This window comes from Scardinius erythrophthalmus (genome assembly GCF_964197995.2).
Source record: "Scardinius erythrophthalmus genome assembly, chromosome: 24".
Taxonomy (NCBI): Eukaryota; Metazoa; Chordata; class Actinopteri; order Cypriniformes; family Leuciscidae; genus Scardinius; species Scardinius erythrophthalmus.
In genome coordinates, this window is record NC_138244.1 from 20316551 (window position 1) to 20339609 (window position 23059).

The 23059-nt window shown below is 39.7% G+C and overlaps 2 protein-coding genes across 4 annotated transcripts in view; one reads left to right on the forward strand and one right to left on the reverse strand.

Annotated features, from left to right (window-relative positions):
* fbxo31 (F-box protein 31) overlaps window positions 1–23059 on the forward strand; it is an 81049-nt gene that overhangs the window by 29321 nt on the left and 28669 nt on the right. The window lies entirely within an intron of this gene.
* LOC308684608 (fatty acyl-CoA hydrolase precursor, medium chain-like) overlaps window positions 1–23059 on the reverse strand; it is a gene marked incomplete at both ends in the record, with an annotated part of 30494 nt that overhangs the window by 5653 nt on the left and 1782 nt on the right. Inside the window, 14 exons of the mRNA XM_081355873.1 lie at window positions 2701–2802; window positions 2891–2995; window positions 3102–3255; window positions 4220–4353; window positions 4431–4572; window positions 4651–4840; window positions 4983–5143; window positions 8625–8697; window positions 9175–9324; window positions 9428–9575; window positions 15900–16046; window positions 16159–16257; window positions 16354–16458; window positions 19806–19959. Of these exons, the coding sequence (XP_081211999.1) occupies window positions 2701–2802; window positions 2891–2995; window positions 3102–3255; window positions 4220–4353; window positions 4431–4572; window positions 4651–4840; window positions 4983–5143; window positions 8625–8697; window positions 9175–9324; window positions 9428–9575; window positions 15900–16046; window positions 16159–16257; window positions 16354–16458; window positions 19806–19959 (1864 nt within the window). The remainder of the gene's footprint in view (window positions 1–2700; window positions 2803–2890; window positions 2996–3101; window positions 3256–4219; window positions 4354–4430; window positions 4573–4650; window positions 4841–4982; window positions 5144–8624; window positions 8698–9174; window positions 9325–9427; window positions 9576–15899; window positions 16047–16158; window positions 16258–16353; window positions 16459–19805; window positions 19960–23059) is intronic.

Consider the following 23059-nt stretch of genomic DNA (forward strand, 5'->3'; position numbering starts at 1 on the left):
ACCTATTATGCAAAATTCACTTTTACATGGTGTTTGAACATAAATGTGTGTTGGCAGTGTGTGAGCAAAACCACCCTAGAATGATAAAAATCCACCCAGTAGTTTTTTTACTATCTCAATAAATCACAAGCACTGTCTCAGAACGCCCTGTTCTAAGATTTCCCTCACTGTGATGTAGAATTGAGCTAAGCCCAACCTACGTGATTTGATTGACTTCTGGTTTTGGCATAGACCCCGCCCTCGGTGATCTGTGTACACCATCGCCATTGTTTCAACGACAGCCGTTGTGTAATGTCTCATAAGAAGTGTAGGTGTTCTGTTGTGGGATGTAAGAATGGACATACTAGTCTTCACTGACATCAGAGCCACTGAAAACGCAGCGGATGGATTTTATTTATGAAGAAAAGGCACCACTTAAACTTCCTAAATACGAGAATCATGTTCTGACTGACTGTTTAGTGAACGAGGGTCAAAGTTAATCCTCAAGTGTGGATCGTTGCCTACAGTTCGCGATAATACTCTTAGATCGACTACAAAATTATACTGGTGTTCAAGGACAAGCATTAAGCTGGTTCAGATCATACTTATCAGACCGCTACCATTTTGTCTATTTAAATGGAGAAAAATCGATCATAACTTCAGTAAACTATGGAGTGCCGCAAGGATCTGTGTTAGGCCCTCTATTATTCTCAATATATATGCTGCCACTTGGAAATATTATAAGGAAATATGGAATTAGTTTCCATTGTTATGCTGATGACACTCAACTATATATTTCATCACGGCCGGATGAAAACGCTAAATTATCCAAATTGACAGAGTGTGTTAAAGATATAAAAGATTGGATGACGCACAATTTTCTTTTATTAAATCCTGATAAGACAGAGGTTATACTTATCGGTTCAAAAAACCGCCCACAAAACCTCTCACAATACAACTTTAACATAGTAGGGTGTCCTGTTACTTTATCCTCTACAGTAAAAGACCTGGGTGTTATATTAGACCGCAACTTGTCTTTTGAAAATCATATTTCATATGTTACAAGAACAGCCTTTTTCCACCTTAGAAACATTGCTAAGCTACGTAATATGCTATCAGTTTCTGATGCAGAAAAGTTAGTTCATGCATTTATGACCTCGAGACTAGATTACTGTAATGCTTTATTAGCTGGTTGTCCTGCATCCTCAATAAACAAGCTACAGTTAGTCCAAAATGCCGCCGCTAGAGTTCTTACTAGATCAAGAAAATTTGACCATATAACACCAATTTTATCATCACTACATTGGTTACCTATAAAGTTCCGTATTAATTACAAGGTATTGCTACTGACTTATAAAGCCCTAAACGGCTTAGCTCCAGTTTATTTAACGGATCTTCTATCGCCCTATAATCCATCGCGCTCTTTAAGATCACTAAATTCGAGGCTTTTGGTCATACCTAGGATATCCAGATCCACCAAAGGAGGGAGATCATTTTCACATTTAGCTCCAAAACTCTGGAATAGTCTTCCTGATACTGTTCGTTGCTCAGACTCGCTCTCCCAGTTTAAAACTAGATTAAAGACGCATCTCTTCAGCCAGGCATTCATATAATATTTTAATCTTACAGTTAAATCCGGTCTCTACTTCATAAACGCCAGAGGAGAACTGGCCCCCGACTGAGCCTGGGTTCTCCCAAGGTTTTTTTTTCTCCATTAGGTCACCTGATGGAGTTTTTCGGTTCCTTGCCACTGTTGCCTTTGGCTTGCTCAGTTGGGGATACTTAATTTGATTAATCGATTCAACAGTGCTATTGATCAGCATTACCAAACGTGGATGTTGTACACCAGAAACAAACACTGAAGTACTATTTTATTTAATACTGTGAAGCTGCTTTGATACAATCTGTATTGTGAAAAGCGCTATATAAATAAAGTTGACTTGACTTGACTTGACTTAAAGCTATTTATTGTCGTCGTCATAGGATGTCTCAACAAACAACATCAGACAGTTTTATGTCACGTAGGCAATCATTTTTTTTGCAGCAATTACAAATGTAAATAAATTAAGGTCTGCTCTATCTCCATAGACAGTAGGCTATATAAACGTCTATCTCCCTCCCCTAAAGAAAAAAAAAAAAAAATCGTTTGTACTTAGCAAACGTTATCACAGTATTTGTGTGTGTGTGTGTGTGTGTGTGTGTGTGTGTGTGTGTGTGTGTGTGTGTGTGTGTATGTTGCACATCCATAATTGCAAAGGAGACGCGATTAAAACTTTGTAAGTACATAAATGTATCAAATAACCATTCCGAGACGTTTAGTCCATTCTCATTCGTGTTTATTCTGTGCCGGAGTCTCTTCATCATCTAGGTCCAGCAGCAGGGCGGGGATATGCAGCTCATTTACTTTTAAGGTGGTATAGACCAAAACAGCTCTTTTTAAAACAGGCCCCAAAAATGACATTTTCAAATGGTTATAATAAATTAACTGTGGGTTATTTCGTGCTGAAACTTCACAAATGCATTCTGGGGACACCCAAGACCAATATTACATCTTGTAAAAAGGGGCATAATAGGTGCCCTTTAATATAACTCAGATTATTAGTCTGAAAGAAGAATGTCATATACATCTAGGATGGCTTGAGGGTGAGTAAATCATGGGGTAATTTTCATTTATGGGTGAACTATCCCTTTAATGGCTTATTTTTATGAAATATCTCACACCTTTTTGGAACATTCCAGAACTTCCTCCTCAGACCAGCCCATGATGCAGTCAACGATCTTTGATGAACTGCTACTGTCACAGTTGCATGATTTGGCAGCATTCTGCAATGATCATCAACATGAGGACTTAAGAAGATTTTTAAATAACAAAATGATGAAAATATAAGAAGGTTATGAAAGGAAATGATACCTGGGCTATCAGCAAAGGATTAGCCATCACTAAACCATGCCAATAGGCAGTCCCGCTTTCTGCAATGGCTCGATGAAACAGTCCAGAAGCCAATGGTGAAAGAATCTTAAAGACATAATGACAGAAATTGACTCCATCATTCAATATAAATAATTGTGCAATCATTACAGCTGAAGAATTGTTTCTACAGTTACTAAATAAAGATGCACACCAGCGTGGATACACTGACTCCCCCAGCAGACTCTCCAAAGATGGTCACTGATCCAGGATCTCCACCGAAACTGTGGATGTTCTCCTGAACCCATTGAAGAGCAGCCACCTGGTCCAGAAGACCATAGTTTCCTGGCGCATGTTCATCTCCTGTGCTGCAAAAAGAAAAGGAAACTTTTATCTGAATCTGTGATTAAATACAGAAAAATGTATTCACATAATAGGGCTTAAATCATGTGTACTAGTGTTGCACCAAGATGAGGTTTTTTAATGAAACACTGAAGCCAAAATGAAATAATGATGACATTCTGTCAATCATTTTGGCCCTTCAGAACTTTTTCACTGATTAAATTTGTCACTGTTTCGTGGAGAAATTGTCAATGATTTTGGCCAAATCTTTTCAGTTTCAGAAATTTCGGAGCATCACTAATACGTACATTGCACAAAAACATAAATCAATTTTAATGCCAAGTTACAAGCATTAATTGAATGCCATTAAACATTTAATTCATCCTTAAAGGGGGGGTGAAATGCTCATTTTCACACAATCTCCTGTTAATCTTGAGTACCTATAGAGTAATATTGCATCCTTCATATCTCCAAAAAGTCTTTTGTTTTATTATATTTTTAATTGAAAGATAGACTGTACCGAGTCTTTCCGGAAAAAAAATGGAACAAAAATACTCCTTCAAACGTACAACTTAGTTTTTGAAACTTTGTCCATGTTTAGCATGGGAATCCAACTCTTTATCAGTGTAAAAAACTCAGTATGCATGAAATAGCATTTCACCCCCCCTTTAAATTGAACAAATTAACTTTTGTAGCCCTAATGTATTGATGTGATTTTTTTTATTATTATTTATTTGATTTTAATTACTATTACCTATAACTTTACAAAGAATAAAAAAATAGATTTTTTTGTAGTCAACCTACTACACATTTGAAAATGACAAATTATTTACAAAAAAAATTAACAATTAACAAAATTAACAACAACGGCTATTGAAATTTAAAAAAACATTAAAAGAATCTATTTGATAATTAAAATGTAATCCAGATTTGATTAATTTATCAATTACAGACTAAATTTGTACCTACTTGTAGTAAAGATCCACCAACCTTAAGAATCCCAGCAGTCCCAATCTGTACTGAATCAGCACCACGACCACATCCTGATACGCTGACAGAACAGAGCCATCGTACACTGAAGCTGAACCAACAGAAAGTCCTCCACCATGAATCCAAACCATGACCTAGAAAACACGTGGAAACATTCTCGACCCAATTTCTATGAGGACGTTCAATCCCAAAAAGCTGTTGTTGAACTTACTGGCAACTTGGCATCTTCTTCACCAGGTTTGACTGGAGTGTAGATGTTGAGATACAAGCAGTCCTCTGAGACCTCAGGAATCTCCACATCCATAGAGAGAAACTCCATCTCAAGGACACTCGCTTGCCTGTCCTGAATGCACCTAAAGAATCAACGGTACATTAGATACTGGAAATGTCTAAACACATTTGAATTTAAATATGGTTGTGTGGCATCTCACATTGGTGGCTGTTTGGTTGCATCTCTCACTCCTTGCCATTTCTCTGCAGGCTGGGGCCGAGACAGTCTCAGAGACCCCACTGGGGGCCTGGCAAACGGTACTCCGAGATAGCTATTGATGACAGTTTCCTTGCCCTTCACAGTCAGGAAGGAACCTCTTAAAGATCCTAATTTTGTTTCCACTACAGGTCCTGTCAAGAAAACCAATAATAATATAATATAAAGATTTAATTTAGTTTGCATTAGGCAAAAAAGATCCAATTTGACTTGCATTTAGCAAATAAATTATGGTTTTATGACAAAAAAAATTAATTTCTGAAACTGATAACTTGCCTTCATTCCACTCTTTTATAATCTGTGGAAGTTTTTGAGTCATGAAAGTAAAGTGTTGTCCTTTGATGTTTTTGCCAGGTTTCTGTTCCAGTCCAATGCCGAGATATTCAGCCTCAGCTCCATATTCAGGCCACTTTGTGAGGCCCGGACCATTCGGAGACCTGAAAAAGTTTTTTTAAAATATAGTTTAAAATACTACTAAAATTCATAAAACCTTTAACAAAAGTTTGAATATAATGACCCTAAAAATGTCATGTATTGTAATCATCAAGTAAAAAGTAATATGTTTTTCTTATAATTTAAATACATAATATATTTTTCATAAAAGCACAGAGTGGAGGTTGCAGTTAGTGGTCGTGGGGGAAGCTGAGCCAGGACCAATGGAAACTGAGCCAGGGGAATGGAGCGCTGTTGAGAGAAGAACCCTCATGGAAAGCGATGATTTTCCCTTGGAACAGTCTCAAGATTAAAAGCTTCATCGTCTATCGACGGGCAGCTTCTCCAAAAACCCGACCACTCTTCTATCAGTATTTGCTATTTTAAAGGACAGGTTGTATCGAGTGACCCAAGACACTCAGACAAAGCAAGATACAACTCAGTTGTTCCAGGCGGCTCACTGTAACCCTATGGCCAGACATTTGGGGCAAGCAGCAACACTTAATCGTCTAATGACCCGATTTTTCTGGCCGCGCATTCATGAGATTGCGCTAAGGTGGTGCGCTTCTTGTCATGAATGTCAGTTGGTGAACTCACCGGCCGCTCCAAAAGCGCCTTTGCACCCTCTTCCTCCAATGCAGGTCCCCTTCGATCGAATTGGTATGGACCTTATCGGGCCATTAGAACAATCCGCACGTGGTTATCAATTTGCATAAGTCCTAGTGGATTATGCAACACGATACCCAGTAGCGCTCGGCAGCATTTCCGCGAAAAGTGTAGCGGATGTGCTGTTTCATTTAATCTCCCGGGTGGGATTAAACTGATTCGCACCAGCGTCTATCATCCACAAACAGACGGCCTGGTGGAGCGATTTAATCGCACATTAAAAACTATGATTCGAAAGTTTGTTCATGAAGACGCCAAAAATGGGGATAAATGGCTGGAACCCCTCTTGTTCGCTGTGCACGAGGTCCCCCAAGCCTCCACAGGGTTTTCCCCCTTTGAGCTTCTCTACGGACGTTCATCCCCACGGGGTGTTAGACGTGCTGAGAGAGACTTGGGAAGACGGACCTTCGGGTAGTAGAAATGAAATTCAGGATGTCCTGGACTTGAGAACAAAACTCCACACTTTGGGGCGGCTCTCTATGGAGAATTTGTTACAGGTCCAGGACAAACAAAGCCGGCTATACAACAGGGGAACTAGACTATGCGAATTTACACCGGGAGATAAAGTACTTGTACTGCTCCCTACTTCCAGTTCCAAATTAACAGTGTGATCACGACGCGTCACACAAAGCGTTGGAGATCTCAATCATGAGGTCGTGCGAACGGATAGGAGTGGGGCACATCAAATTTACTATCTCAAGCTCCTTAAAAAATGGAGCGAGGCGGAGCCAGATCTCAGTTCAGAAGTGAGCAGTAAAAACAAATCTCTCGTTCTGGCCTTGGGAGAAGATCACCTCTCGCCCTCGCAGCTCACTGATGTACCGAGGTTGCAAACAGAATTTGCAGATGTGTTCTCGCCCCTGTCTGGTCGAACGAACCTCATTCATTTAAATAGTTTTAGTGCCTAAAATGGACGGCTCGGTCCGATTCTGTGTGGATTATGGCAAGGTGAATGCTGTGTCAAAATTCAATGCATTCATTTGTTAACATTAGTAAATGCATTGGTTAACTAACAATTGGAAATACTTATAAAGCATTTATTCATCTTATTTAATATTTCAATGCAATTTACAAATGCATTTTTAAAGTCAAAATTATCTCTGTTAACATTAGTTAAGGAACTGTGAACTAACATGAACAAACAATGATCGATTGTATTTTTAGTATCTAACATTAACAAAGGTTAATAAATTTAGTAAAAATATATTGCTCATAAATAATGTTAACTAATGCATTAACTGATGTTAAAGGTCCCGTTCTTCGTGATCCCATGTTTCAAACTTTAGTTAGTGTGTAGTGTTGTTGTTAGAGTATAAATAATATCTGTAAAATTATAAAGCTCAAAGTTCAATGCCAAGCAAGATATTTTATTTAACAGAAGCTGACTAAATCGAACTACATCCCTCTACTTTCTTCTTTAATGACGTCACTAGAACCGTTTTTTGACTAACCTCCGCCCACAGGAATGCTCCCTCAACTCTACCGAAATTCGTTTATGTACTTGTGCACTTCTTATAACTTACTGTGTTTACTCAGCTCTTACGGTGATTTTCTGAAGTAAAACTGACGCTTCATCTTTTGTGTGATGTACAATAAACTTTATTAAACTCATCAGTATATGTTTGATCATCATTCAGACAGCAGACTTGTAGGCTATTAATAAATAATGGATACATACAAGCAGATGACAAATACGTTATAATAACTGTAATTAAACTACTAAACTATACCTGTTTCATCTCTATACAGCACTCTGACTCTGTAGGCATTATTGTCCGACTCGAACTGAACACCGTTACTGAGAGTTTCTGATATTATCATCATTCCGTGAGATGAAATTGTCCTGAGAGACTGTGTGTGCTCGCCGCCTGTGCCGTGCAGCAGCAGCTTATTTGCATTTAAAGGGCACACACTAAAACAGCGCGTTTTTCTGAGCCCCCAAAAAATTACAATTTAAATGTGCTGTAAAAAATGATCTGTTGGGTATTTTGAGCTGAAACTTCACATACACACTCTGGGGACATCAGAGACTTAGAGACCTCGTCAGAGGTCAGAGACCTCGTGAAAAGGGGCATAATACGGGACCTTTAACAAATGAAACGTACTGTACACAGTTTTTTTAACAAATGTCATGTTAAATTATCACAGTATTTATAGTATTAATTCATAAATATCCTGTTTTTTTCAGAAGCTGCATCACATGACTTTTTACAACCTTAACTGATTGACTCGAGGGGCGGCAGGGGTCTTCATTATGATATCACTTCCTGTTTTAAGTGTATGTTTCTGCATGTTGGTTGCACCACATGATTTGATTTGGCAGACATTAGATTTGTTTCAAATATTGATAACAATTTAACAAACTGCTTCAAAAATCATAGCAAACTACTTGATATTGTTTTCAATAATTTCATCCTTTAAAGGAAGCTTTTTATTCATGATATCCGTCTACCACCCTGGCATTTTTGTCTTTATCACTCCAAAAAAATTCAACTGGTCTTGTCTGCAGAATCTTATTTCACCAAGTGCAACAACTTTGAGACAACTTTGTTGATCTTGGAACAACATATCAATCAACAAATCAGATTTAAGGGCCAAGATTACAGTTTATGTCAAGTTTAGGCTTACAACCAGGGTTAGGTGCTTCTACATCAGTGTTATTCACCTTTCATTTCCCTCTTATTTTAGGGATAAGTTATGGGTAGGGTAAGCTTTAGGGGTTAGCGTTAGGACTAAACTTCTTAGAAAGGAATGATGTTCCGGTATAAAAAAAAATATGTTGACCAAAGAACGCGTCTAACTTGACAATATCTCACTTACCCAGTGCGAGCAAAGTTGCCCCAGTAAGCCATGACAGTTCTACAAAGTTCATTTTCATCTTCTGAGAGTTGATCTGAATTAAAATGGGGAAGAAAGACATAAAATAGGAAAAACTAAGAGAGACACTGTATTGATTGTCACTACCTATTAAATCCTTACTTTGACAAATTTTGTGGTTAATGATATCAACAAGACTAAAGTTTGAGATCTGAAGGTATGGTCACGTTTAACGTTTTTCAGCAAATTTTCACAGTTGAAATCCAGTCATTTCAACAATAATACACTTAATTGGAAATTTCGAGTGAGGCCAAAAGTTTGCCCCACGCATATTTCACAACGTGTTAAAGCAAATTCACTGTGTTGACCATCTGAAAGCTGCTTGGTCTGAAAGTGACTTCTCTGTGAGCTGTGCTTCATACATCTCTACACTGCTGACAATATACAATGGACCCTATTTCTGTGAAATTTTGGGAAAGTTTGCTAGTGTGACTGTACTTCTAAAACACTAAATCTATTTGTTATATTTTCTAATATTATTGGGGTTGTATACCTTCCAGCTTTAAAAGTCCATCTGCAAAGCAAAAACCAAAAACAAATGCAATTTCATCTGCATGGTCACTTCCAACAAAACTGGGTCTTTTCTTTTGAAGTGTACTGGGAGAATGCTGGAATTCATACACGTATACTGGTGCACCAGCATCTAGAAATAGACGAAATTGATAATTATCTTTGTGTATCACTCAAACAGCATTCTACAAATTTAACACAGTCATACTTCTTCAGCACATTGAACAAACTCTCACCTCTGTGGAAATTCGCTACTTTGCGAGCTGGAATGTTGAACATAAAGTCTCCGAACATCTCTCGAAAACCATCTCGGATTTTGATCCTGTCAGTGGATGTGCCCAGATACTCATTTAAAACAAGCTCAAGAATTGACTGATCTTGAAGCTAAAGGGGATACAAAATAGACCAGAAATATTATACAAAGGTACTGTATGTCTAAAAGGTAAATGTACAGAAATTGAATAATCAAACACTGCGCAGTCTTCACTGCATACATTATAAATTCAATATACTGTAGATTGATCCTTATTAAAACTACGAAAGTTATTCAGTCAAAAGAAGTGAGTCATTTTCTCTTTGATTTACATCAATGACACAGACAGCAGCAGGTTTTTTAGGCAGGTGTCACTTTAAGACCAGACGCATATGAGGCGGATCTGACACACATCCTTTTTCACAGCAAGGATATTCGACAAAACAGAAATTTTGACATAATTTTGTGTGTTTTTTTATTCAAGCTCAAAGAGAACTCAATGTGGCACTGGCGTGTTGTCTGTTTCGGCATTCTGTGTGCACATTTCAGGTGTTTGTTCACAGAGAGCTGCATCTTTTATAAAGATTATTATTATTATATTTATTTATTATTAATGACTAAATTGTATTATTGACCTGACTTATTAACTTCAAATCTCAGGGGATACTTCAAGTAAATATATTAGGACAAAGAGATGCAGTCAACAAAAAAGTTGGGGAATGTTTTCATAAGTAGTTGATTAGATATGCAATGTTGAGAAAACACTTACAAGTGAAATGATTTATGTAAATCCAGTGATCAAATGCTGTGTGGGTCTCAGTTTTCAGTGTTAGGCTCATGACTAGTGGCTGGTCTGTGTGCGTAATTCCACAAACCTTGGCAGTAGGCTTTTTTATAAAAAAGTAGTAGGGAGAATCAATGAATTACGAATAATTTACTGCCACTGTGAGAATAACATGTAATCATGTAATCAATAAAAAAGTAACTAGTCTCATTACGAGTGTTTTAAAGGTGCTCTAAGCGATGTTGGGTGAAGTCACTTCTTGTTGACATTCAAAGTATTGTCAAACAAAACGGAGGCTAGCCCGACCCTCCCTCCTCCTCATCCGGTCCCCTCCCCCTTCCTTCCATGTCATGGACAGTCATGAACTATTTAGAAAAACCGAACTGGATTTACCCACCTGCCCAGCAAAAACAGAGCCACCTGAATTTCGGATTGGAAGCCCTTCTGCCGGCGGAGTTCTCGCCACCTTTTTAACGCTTTTCTGATGTAAATTCGGGACTTCACGCGATCCTTCTCCTTTTCCCTCTTCTTTGTTATTTGTTCATCAGAACATCACCTCCACTCCCCACACCCCACTTCATGTGCACGCGCACTAACCCCCCACCCCCAAATCACTCTTGTCGGTTACTGGCTGGAACACTGTTTGTTATTTTTCGTGGTCCAGGCTGGGCCAGTTTGTTTTTCTTGCCGTTTGCGGAGCCTGGGCTGTCTACAGAGATTGTGTTTTTTTACAGTGTGTTCAGGGGACAGGCAGCTAGCAGATAGTGAGGAGATGTTTTCTGTATGTGACAAAAAATGTTTTGGCCTAAAAAATGTGTGACATTGCTTAGAACCGCCATTCCCAAACTGTGGTCCTTGGAGAGGCAAAATAAAATATTAAATAATATTTTTTTACCTTCACTTTACCAGGAAATTCCCATAAAAAAGTAAAAAGAATATGTAGAATATGAATATGTATACTGATATACAATTTAAATTAAATTGTCAAGTTATTGTGTGATTACTAAAAAAGGCTAGTGGCGCTCAGCCGTGACGTTCAAGTTCAGTGCCGTTAGAACCACAACATGGATTGGTGGATAGCAACAGGTTCTCTGAAGAGAAAAGAGGCAGAGGCAGAGGTTACCAATAATGAAGAGATTGACAGTGAATCGGAGGCATCTATGAGCCAGATTCCTCATAAAAAAAAAAAAACAAAGAAAAGGAGGGTGAAGAGAAAATACTACGAAAGCTACTTAGCATTTCAGCTACACTGGCCCCGAAGATGAGCCGTTGCCTGTTTGCGTTTGTTGCTGAGTAAATAAATAAATTAAATATTTGGCAGCCGGTGTGTGCTGTAAACTTTCTTCTAACAAGCCTGTTGTACTGATGTGATAACCAGTTATAGTTTAAGTGCTAGTAAGCCTATTTAGAGGTGTGGATTAATTCAGGTAGGACTGTGTGTAGACATATTTTACACTCACAAAAAAAATTGTGTCTAAAAATAAGATTTATGTATTTGAATTGCATAACAAATTCCCATGCATTTGGATTACATAGTTTTAACATAAACCAATCAATAATCTGAATGTGATTCATATTTTTAAGTCATATCTAAATGAAACAGATAAGATTTATGTAATTGTATTAATAAACTGAATGTGATTTATATTTGTCAGTCGTATGTAAATGAAACAGGTAAGATTTATGTAATAGTACACAGAAAAACACCCATGTTAAATTAACACTGCTCAGTGTTCATATGTGTGCACACTACAGAGTTAAAGCGGTGTTGAAGTTAATGAGATCATTAACTGATGATTGAGCATTAATGATGAACACCTGCTGTTAACAAGCAGAATCACTGAAGGAAAGAGAAACACAAGAACTACAACTGACTTCAGCCACAGCCTTAGATGTAACCAACTGAAGAGAAAAGAAGACATTAAATCTGTGAAGATCTCAGCAGAGGAGGATTAAACAACTCCACAAACAGCATTACCAGCTTCACTTATTACTAACCAGACTGACTTTATTTCATTTCCGTTTTAATGAAATCAATAGTTGTATTTTAAAGTCACCATGATGGTGTTTAGCGTTTGCTTTAGTTGGGCTCTTGACCAATGACTCTTTAATATAACATTTTCTCTGACTGCTATAATTATGTGTTTATAAAACATGTTTGATGCAGCAAAAAAGCCAAGAGAAAATGAGATCAAGTGATATTGGCTGTTTATTGATGAAGGTGTAATCATCATATTATGGCCTGAATCACTTATCTTTTTCAGTGTCTAATGCTTTGATTGTTGGGGTTATGTGATTTTGTTTTATTTACTATAGTAGCTGTGAGACCTGACAGCATTAGATCCAACAGTTAATCAAATAATATAAAGAATTTTAAAAACATTTAGTGCATTATACTTTCTCTTCTACATTATTACTTAGACATCAAGAATCAGTGTATGACTCTCAACAATGGTGACAATCAATGAAATGCTTCATACTGCAGTGCATGCTGGGTACCACCAATCAAAACTCACCCATATCTCCCAGCATGCATTGCGGCATTAATAAATTATGCATCAGGATTTTTTGTATCTTTTGTCACCATTGTTGAGATTCATATGCTGTTTCTTGATGTCTGTGTGAGTCTAAGTAATGCCATAGATGAAAGGTTTTTGTGCACTAACTATTAAAAAAATATATATTGTTTGATAAAGAACACTGTTATATTTCATGCTGTAAAATCAAATGGCTTCTGTTATGAATAAAACAATATTAAAAAGCATTAGACACTTAACAAGATCAGCGAATGAGGCAATTACATGATGATGACTATGTCGTCATCATCATCAAATAACAGCCAACATCATCTGATCTCTTTTTCTCTTGGCTTTTTTTGCTGCAACAAATGTGTCTTATAAACACATAATTATAGGAGCCAGAGAAAATGTTATATTAAAGAGTTAATGGTCAAGAGCCCAACTAAAGCAAACGCTAACCACCATCATGGTGACTTTAAAATACAACTATTGATTTAATTCAAACGGAAATGAAATAAAGTCAGTCTGGTTAGTAATAAGTGAAGCTGGTAATGCTGTTTGTGGAGTTGTTTAATCCTCCTCTGCTGAGATCTTCACAGATTTAATGTCTTCTTTTCTCTTCAGTTGATTTCATCTAAGGCTGTGTCTGAAGTCAGTTGTAGTTCTTGTGTTTCTCTTTCCTTCAGTGATTCTGCTTGTTAACAGCAGGTGTTCATAATTAATGCTCAATCATCACTTAATTATCTCATTAACTTCAACACCGCTTTAACTCTGTAGTGTGCACACATATGAACACTGAGCAGTGTTAATTTAACATGGGCGTTTTTCTGTGTACTATTACATAAATCTTACCTGTTTCATTTACATACGACTGACAAATATAAATCACATTCAGTTTATTAATACAATTACATAAATCTTATCTGTTTCATTTATGTATGACTTAAACATATGAATCACATTCAGGAGTATTGATTAGTTTATGTTAAAACTATGTAATCCAAATGCATGGGAATTTGTTATGCAATTTAAATACATAAATCTTATTTTTAGACACAATTTTTTTTGTGAGTGTATTATGTGTATTATGAGGTGGTCCGTGAAAATTCTTGATTACAAATAGTGGTCCACACACACAAAAAGTTTGAAAGCACCGGGCTTAGAGCACCTTTAAAATGTAATGCAATCTAATTACAAGTACTTAATTTTTTTGGAATCCGTTTATGTAGATGTAAGGCAGTGTATTGTGTTGTCCACAGGATGTCTGTTGTGTTAGGACAAATTCAAGTGCCTTTAGCGCTGTTTAGCCTCTTGATGTACCGTAGTGTTGATATGTGATGAGTAGTGCGTCCTCTTTTCTTCAGTTCATGTTATCAACTCTATAAGCCATGTAAACGGTAGTGGAAAAAGCAATGTAAAATATATTTGTTGTTATCACACTAAAGTTCAGTTTATTGACATATTTTGAGTTTTAAACTGCTAAAGACCTAAATGCAGAGTAATATAGAGGGTTAAAATGTTTTGTTTTTCCTTTTACATGTGATTAATGCATGGTGGCTAATGCAAAGCTATGTATGATAATATAAGCAGCACAAGCTTGCTGTTGAATTGCATGTGCATTGAAATGTACTTTGCTAGTTTAAAACTTAAAGGTGGGATCAGTCGTTTTTGAAATATGCTGTTTGGATGTTAGTTGGTCTGACACCAACAACAAACGTGTAGCCAATCAGCATTAGGGGGCGTATGACGGTGGAGGAGAAAGAACGAGCAAGAGGGAGATTTGAACTGAAGAAAGACTGCAGAAATAAAGATGAAGGATAATACAAAAGAGAAAAGCTCAGAAGAAATCACTGGAAAATGAAGGGTTATGTCTGGGCAAGAGCTTTAGGACCCATGTTTATATTAGAAAAGGTTTCCAGCGCTGGAGAGAGCTAATGCAGGAAGGCCTGTAAACAGACAAGGAGGTTGATTCCCTCCACACTTGAGTAACACTGGGTTTGAGTGTCATTGTGTGTCTGGAGCTGCTGTGCTGTAAACAACCAACTCTTGTTTGTAATTACTATTGCGTAGTGTACGTACATTTTTTGTGTTTCCTTGTCATTGGTTCATCATCTGTGCTTTATTTTCCGTGAAGCGTTATTCTGTTGTGCTTCTGTATAAAAAGACATCCAATTTCGGATTACGTGCATAACGGAGGCCAGTTAGTGAAAGTCGCGCTGACGACTGCTAGTGAATGCGGTGTTTAGTGTCATTGTCAGTGCACTCTCACTCGCATGCAGGGGGATCAGGGATCGAAACCGACTCGGAGCAGGGCTGTGTTAGGATTGGAGTGGTCTTGGAGGTGGAGCAATGAAGAAGGGGTGTGTTTGTTTGGGTTGATTTCAAATATCAACATTGGCCAACAGCATATTTCAAAACTACTGATCCCACCTTTAAGTTGAGTTCATGTTATCAACTTTATAGATGTCGGCTATGGAATAAACGGTCAAGCCACGATCCCAAACCCATCTGTGTCTGTGTCCCTGCTCTTTACCACCACCCACATACATACACAACACAATGCAGAGTAGCAGCAGCGGTGCTAGAGACCAGTAAGCGCGCAGAGAGAAAGAGGGTTACATCTTTGGTGCCGTGACCCGGATGGGAGTGAGGTTTAGGGAGGTGAGTGTAACGAAGGCCAGCTAGTAATCGCTGTGCGAGTTATCTTCACTCCTCTGATCCCAATAGGCTCTCTAGTAAAAGATGCTAGAGGCTGCAGTGTTTAGCCTCCCGAGGCCCGCGCAGAGCGGGGCGAGTAGGACCCGGGTGAAGGGGTTACATAAACATGTAATCAGTTACTCCCCAGCACTGTATGTATATATATATATATATATATATATATATATATATATATATATATATATATATATTACGTATAACTGAAGATATAAGTAATAAACTCTTACATCTTGATTCAACATCTTCAAAAATGGCACAATCTGCTCTAAGTCCATCCCATCTGTCCATCCTTGAGGTGAAAAGAACTATGGAAAAACAGTTGCTAAATATTAACGTAATGTAAAATTCTGACTGAAGATCTAATTTTGAAAAAATATATATATATCTCATGTTTGTATTTTTACACATTTAAAAGTGATAAGGTCTGTCTTTACATTTGGCAGCATATATCCACACTCATCATTAGTGATTCCGGTGATCAGAGGCACTTTAGTAAACTGGTGGGATTGAAGAAGATCTGCTGCAGGTTTTGGAAGGAAATGGCCATCCACTGTCACTCCAAAACGAAGCATTGGATGCTCCTGTTTCAAAAGACAACACACAGTTTAGTGCATAGATCGACTGTTTGCATAAATTGATGAGTGTTCACAGAGGTTCAATTAGAAAGACTAGTATTTGGACAGACAGACAGACCTTAGCAATTGTCAAGATGTCTTCTTCTGTCAGCTGCATCACACAGTCAACAATTGTCTTTGTGCTGGAAATATCACAGCCAGATACACTTCCTACAGCCTAGAGAGAAAATTGATATTTACATTAAATTTATTTCATTTTTACTACAGAAAATTCTAAATGAATTTGTTTAGAAATTGAACAGGTGTAACTGACCTGAGCTAATGCAAGAGGGTTGGGACTCATTATAGCATCCATTGCTGCTGTACCGCTCTCTGCGATAGCATGATGAAAGAGGTTTGCAGATAATGGTGAAAGAACCTGTAAAAGAATTTAAATGGTTCAGTGACACACACATTTTGCCTTATTTTTTTTTTTCATATTGGACTTTTAGTTTGCTTCTCCTTTTCCGTATGTTCCCACTCATCATTAGTTACCATGGTTTTTGATTAGTTCTCACATCTATTTAATTTTGAGTTTGCAGTCTTGTGTGTATTATTACCCTCTGTTTCAGTTATTCATTGTCTGGTGTTGTTTGAGTTTAAGTACACACTGTTACTTTGAAACTCTCTTTTGTGTTGTTTAATTAAAGTTACTCTTCGAACGGATACCTTTCTTTTTGTCATCCTTTGTGGACCAGATTGTGACAGAACACCAGACCAACTGGTGGAAAGGAAAGGACTATGGATCAAGCAGCAAAGTCTATCGCCCTTGCCCGAAAATGAGTACCAAAAGTGAGTAGAGTCTATTCTACTCACTTTTGTCAGCTCGCCCTGTGCTCTCAGTTTGATGATGTGACACTAAAATCACTTTACTGGATTGGAGCTAATTATTATTCCCCATTGGGCCTACCAGATATGACCAGAGGAACCTGGAGAGAAACCATCCTCAGGTCTCTCAAACACAGAGCCCATGTCCTCCGGGTGCCAGAGCCGGTCTTCCACCACTGATCCCAGGCAGTCCCAAGTCTGTTTCACCTCCCAGCTCAAAGTATGCATCGCCGCTGATGATGCACCCACCTATCCTCCCTCTCCTGCATCCTCTGCCAAAGCCAGTCAGTCCTTTGGCCCCGCCTCCGCTGGCTCCCTCTAGTCCCTCGTATCCTCCTCTGTTGACTCTACCCTGCAATTTAGATCCACCTAGGGATTTCTGGTCACCATTTCTGCTGTGGCAAGTGGATTCCCTGGCTGCGCCTCGTGCCGCTGAGCCCTTTACTCCACCTTGGCCCGTAGACCAGTCGGCTCCACCTTGGCTCCTCGCTAGGGATGCTCTATTGTACATTTATCTTCTTAGCAACTAAGAATAATGAAGTGAGACATTGCTTCGTTTTAGACGTTTAATGAAAAAAAAGAAGGTAAATACAGCGTGTGATTATTCAGCAAATCATTCACAAGATGGCTCCTGCAAAACTCTCCCGGAACCATGACAAACTTTCCGGAACCACGTGACTTTCACCATTGATCAATGCATCTTGGGAAATGAAGTCAATTCACAAATCAATAACACATGATATGTTTTTAACCACATATGTATCTGAAACATGAACTGTTATTCTTAGTGTTGTGTATTAACTGTCTGTATTAATGTTAACTTATTCATTTTAACTTTCGTAACTATTCTTTTAAATAGTCTTCTAACAAATAAATTCTCAACATGCACCGATATATTCGCCAATAAATCTAAATCCAATTTTTTATTTAATTTTTGAGAGCCTGATTACAAAAACAAAAGTCTCACCCTTAAAGTCAGATACTGTGATAAATCAGATATACAATATATACACAACATAAACATAATATTACAACTTACTTATTGAAGAAAATAATCCATTATTTATCAGCTTTAAAATATCGAACAAATTTTCTTATCAGACCGATAACGATAATCTTAAAAATGAACATATATCAGCCGATACCAATATAGTGGCCAATATATCATGCATCCCTACTCCTCACCCCCTCGGCTCCGTATTCCCTTCGGATCCAGCTTGGTCAGATGTTGCTCTGCCTGCGCCACGGACTTCTGGGGTCATCAGCTGCGCTTCATCCCTCCACCCCTCCGGCTCCACTTTGGTCCTTGGTCGCACCAGCTCTGCCTCAGTCCACCGGCATCCTGGCTCCACCTCGGTGTGGTTCCGCCTTAGCCTCTTGAACCTAAGGTGTCGTCTGGTCTCACCATCTCCTTGGCTGCGCCTGGGCCTCCAGTTCTCCAGGGTCCACCATTGGCTGTTGGACCGCTAACTCCACCCAGGGTCCTCCCACCATAGATTCCATCATGGGGATCTTCAGTCTCGTCTGCCCTGCCGTGGTAGTTTTCTGCTCCTCCATGGGGGTCGTCAGTCCTGCTGCAGTGGTCTTCTGCTCTGCCATGGAAGTCCTCTGCTCCTCAACTCTCTTGAATTTTTATTTTGTAATTTTTTTTTATGAAATAGTTTTCATTTATGGCGCCAGGAGTCACTTCCGGAGGGGGGAGTACTGTCATGTTTTGTCTTTGTTTCGGTTTCATTTTGCCTTTGACTTTTAGTTTGCTTCTCTTCGTTCCTATGTTACCGCTCATAAGTTACCATGGCTTTGACAGACATGAAGCAAATTTTTTTGTATGGAAAATGCTTGATTTTTTTTTACATTTTAGAATTAAGACTACTTTATGCCCTGATATAATAAAAAGAAAAAAGCATTATTAACTGAATGAAAAAAGAATGAAAGAGAATGAAAAAAAGTTTTGAAGTTGTGAGAAGATCAGCTTTCAAGCTCTACTTGTGCTCCTCCTGCCAGCAAGCTCAAGTCTTCTTCAACTTCAACTGCCAGTCACTGAGCTGGGGAGGGTCTAGCTCAACTCAAAAGACGCCATTAATGCCAAAATTTCACCAAGGAAGCATGGTATCACCTGCACAATCACCTCCTATTCTGGAGGGTGCTACTGATGATAAGTTGGGCTTTTACAAAAAAATCACCTTCATTATATCAATCTGCCCATCCTCGTGAACTTTTAGGAAGTGTGCCAACATTGTGAAAAAATGTTTACACGAACACCTCCCAGCTGAATACACTGGAGGGGGAACTGATGGAAGTGTTATAAAAACACTCAATTTTAAATCCATCAAACCTCCTTTTCTTTGAGGCTACATTCTACCTAGTCTCAGCCTCAGATGTCACGCCCACGGACAGTTGGCTGAACGTCTGATGCATATGGCACACTTTTCTGGAAACACTTCAGGAGTTTCGAAGTCACGGTCTGATTGGTTGAATTCTAAAGGATGTCCGGGAGACATGTGTGTCACATTTTTTATTGGTCCGTCTGGAAACAAATCTGTGATGCCAAAACCTCGTGGAAGAATAAAGCTGTTATGTGTTTACAACTGTGACAACGAGCACTTACCAGGATCAACTAAACGCTGGATTTTCAAAAGTATGAATGCCGTTTTGCGGCGCCTTTGTTGCAGTAAACTTGCACAACGTTCTTGAATGAATCATTTATTAGATGCACACTGGTCTGGTCTGTAATGTCTATCGACATTATATTGTCATGCCCCTAAACATGACGTGGAACGAAGCGAACCTTAAAAGCATCCTATAAAAGTTTGAGTGTAATTAAATTAAACTTAAAATTATATCTTCAAAGAAGCCAATATTACAGAAAAATATATTTTTTTAATTATAAATCCTTACATGTAAAGACACACTGACTCCTCCAGCAGACTCTCCACAGATGGTCACTAATTCAGGGTTGCCCCCAAAGCTGTGGATGTTGTCTTGGACCCATTGAAGTGCAGCTACCTGGTCCAGAAGACCATAGTTTCCTGGTGCATGTTCATCTCCTGTGCTAAAGGGCAGAATATGGTTATACAACTCCATCAGAGACCTTAGACATCAATTCCACTGAATCAATTACACTAATCAGAGATTCTAAAGCATCACAAACATGAACTAATAGAACTTTATGGCCATTCAAATAGTCTTGTGAATGCATAACATGGCCTTGTGAATGCAAACCAAACCTAAACCTTAATAATGCTCGATATGTCATCTTTTAGTGTTACTCCAAAACCTGGAAAGGTAAAACGAGAACAAGTGCAGCAATATTGCAAGGCTCATTACTGTGACCAAATGGTTGCATTTTTCATCCTTTTATTCCTGCTGGTGCAACAAAATTTTGTTATAGGTCACACTGGTGTCGGCCAACTGATAGGAGCTGCCATTTCTGTTGAGAAACATCAGACGGCAAACGAAACAAAAGTGAAACAAAACAGTGCTACTCATTTGAGCTACGCTACGCGGACTGTTAATCCGCTTGGGCCAATAATAGACAATAATGTTCAGCTCAGAGCTCAGAACAGGTACTTGCGGGCCGATCTCGATCACGCAACACCGTTGTTACACAGCGCTGGGAGATCCAGTAAGAAAGTGTTTGAATTGACAGCAGAATTAATAACAAAGCTGCAAGATATAGTGTGAAGCATTCAAATTCAGTGCAGAATACTGTTAAAAAACAGCGCTGACGTGTAAACCAAGAGAAACATTGTGTAATGAAAAAGTTATAGAAGGCTTTTCAATCCACAAATCACCAACATTCACCATGGATTTAATGTAGTGACGCTAACTGTACCGTGGTATTGTGGCAGAAATAGTCCAAAAAATTGTTTTTACATTAATTATCTCAGAGTTCGTACAAACTTTTGAAATTCAAGGACTTTTCAAGGGCTTTTCAGTGCTTCAGTACTGTGTGCGCTTGTTGGTGAGACTCCATACTGAGAAAAGAGAGGGGAGAGCTTGCTTTTTTCCCAGTTGACCCGAAGCCACAGATGGCTGAGGTGCCTGAGCACCAGATCCCTGTGTTCGCATAACAGTGAGCGGCAGTGAGGAGCGCTGGGGCCTAACCTGAGAAGCACAGCCTCCTGAAGTAGAGGCAGTGAGTGTGGTGTGAAACTGACCTGGATCCGTGGGTCCCGTGAGGGACTGGCTAGGGAGGTGTGAGGAAGCAGTATGTCCTCGAAATGCTAACTTCCTGACTGTGGCGAAGAAAGAGGTGGCTGGGAATGCGGAAGCGGGGCGTCGCTAACTGCCAGCGCACACCCAATATGGCCCAGAGGCTGAAGAAACTGCTCTTTTATTGACAAAGTGGGTCCTCTGGGGGAAGGAGTGGTGCATTCACCACCTCCCGGTTCAGAGCAGCTCCCTCCACCTCTGGGCCACCCATCACAGGGTCGCTTAGATGGATACTTTGAGGGTTTAGCATGATAGCATCACCTTCCTGCGGGGGGCTCGACTGGGCGAACAGGAGGGCGAGGTCAGTCGCTTTGCACAGTTCCTGCATCAACCCCGGCTCAGAACTACCCTTTTGCAGCTCTTTGAGAGCTTTTGTCTGATGAACCTGTAGGATGGTCATGTCATGCAGGGCGGAGGCAGCCTGTCTAGTGGCACTATAAGCCTTAGCATCGGCACGGACCACTCCGCCAGGTGGCAGCACTTTCTGGGAATAAATGCACCGCAACTACACGTTCCACCTGTGGAATGTCCATGTAACCCTTGGCAGCCCCGCCATCGAGTAGTGAGAGTGGAGGAGGCAACAGAGCGGCTTCGGGCAGTAAAAGGTGCCTTCCACGACTTCTGAACCTCCTCGTGCACTTCCGGAAAAAAAAGGCACTGGGGCGGAACGTGTCTGTGAACCGCGCACCACAACCAGGAACCAATCATTCGATCACGAGCGCTCGGGGCAAGGTGGAGGGTTCCACTTGAGCCCGTGGCGGCCTAGGCAAGTATGGCTGTCAACTCTGAATCCGATTTAGTGTGAGCGACCACCCCAGAGGGGGGCAGCTCAGCTTCATCATCCTCTCCAGAGGTCAATAGCCCACTCTCCGATGCAGCGATTGAAATCCGGTCCTCATCCGGAGTGCCAAATGAGAGACAAGGTGCCCAACGAGAGGGACCCGCGCCATCACTCGGCAGCTCGACAGCATATGGCATGCTAGGGATTGGGAGGTCCGTGGGGTCTGGCCCAGCGGAAGAGCTCCCCCTGTAGCCCTCAGGTCTCCCAAAATGTTAACCAGACCCACAGCTCTGTTATGAGAAGCAGTGGCGGGCTGGGTAACTGCAGAGGGGACTCAGTGCCTCCATGAAGAAGGAGAGTTGCAACCGCAATGCCAACATGGACATGCTTCCACAGTGAAAGCATGCACCATTCACAAACACTCACCATGCTCTGGCCCAGGGATGTGAGACAGCGATCATGGTTGTCAGTTGAAGCCTGGAAACGACTGCATCCAAAAACACATGGACCATGCTTGCTCTTTTAGGAAATCTGCTCCGACACGCCGAAGCACTGAGGGGTGGAACTCGGCACTTCTCGTTGCACAGCTCTCTCAGGATGTGAATCACTGCTGGATGTGCCCTCACATCAGCAAGAGAGATCTCCACATGATGGTATTCTTTAAAGCAATTAAAATAGCAGTTTAGGTGGACTCTCCAAAGGAAAGCTCTTTTAAAGCAATTAAAATTGCTGTTCTCTGCCACAGGAATCCACTCTTTCAGAAGGATGACTGTAATGAGAGATCCGTGTCACAAACACCTGGCACCGAAGCAAAGTATGAGTGGACGCAAGATGGCACCAGTCATGGTTGTTATACAGCGTTGCTATTGACAATAGTCATTATCAGAAAATATCAAACCTCGGAATGTTTCCAGCTGTTTTAAGTCAATAGAAAACTGTACGCATGCTGATTGTGATATGCTAAAATATGCACTTTAAGTAATAAATGGATCTTTCTATCTCTCTCTCATAGACACATTAAGAGAGAGAAAAGCTGCATATACAACGAAAAGATTGATAAAAGTAAAACGTAGTGCTAGGTTTAACGTTTTTTTTTTTCCATATTTTAACAGGCTGGCAAATCAAAGGAACCTGGCAAATCAAAGGAACCATGCAG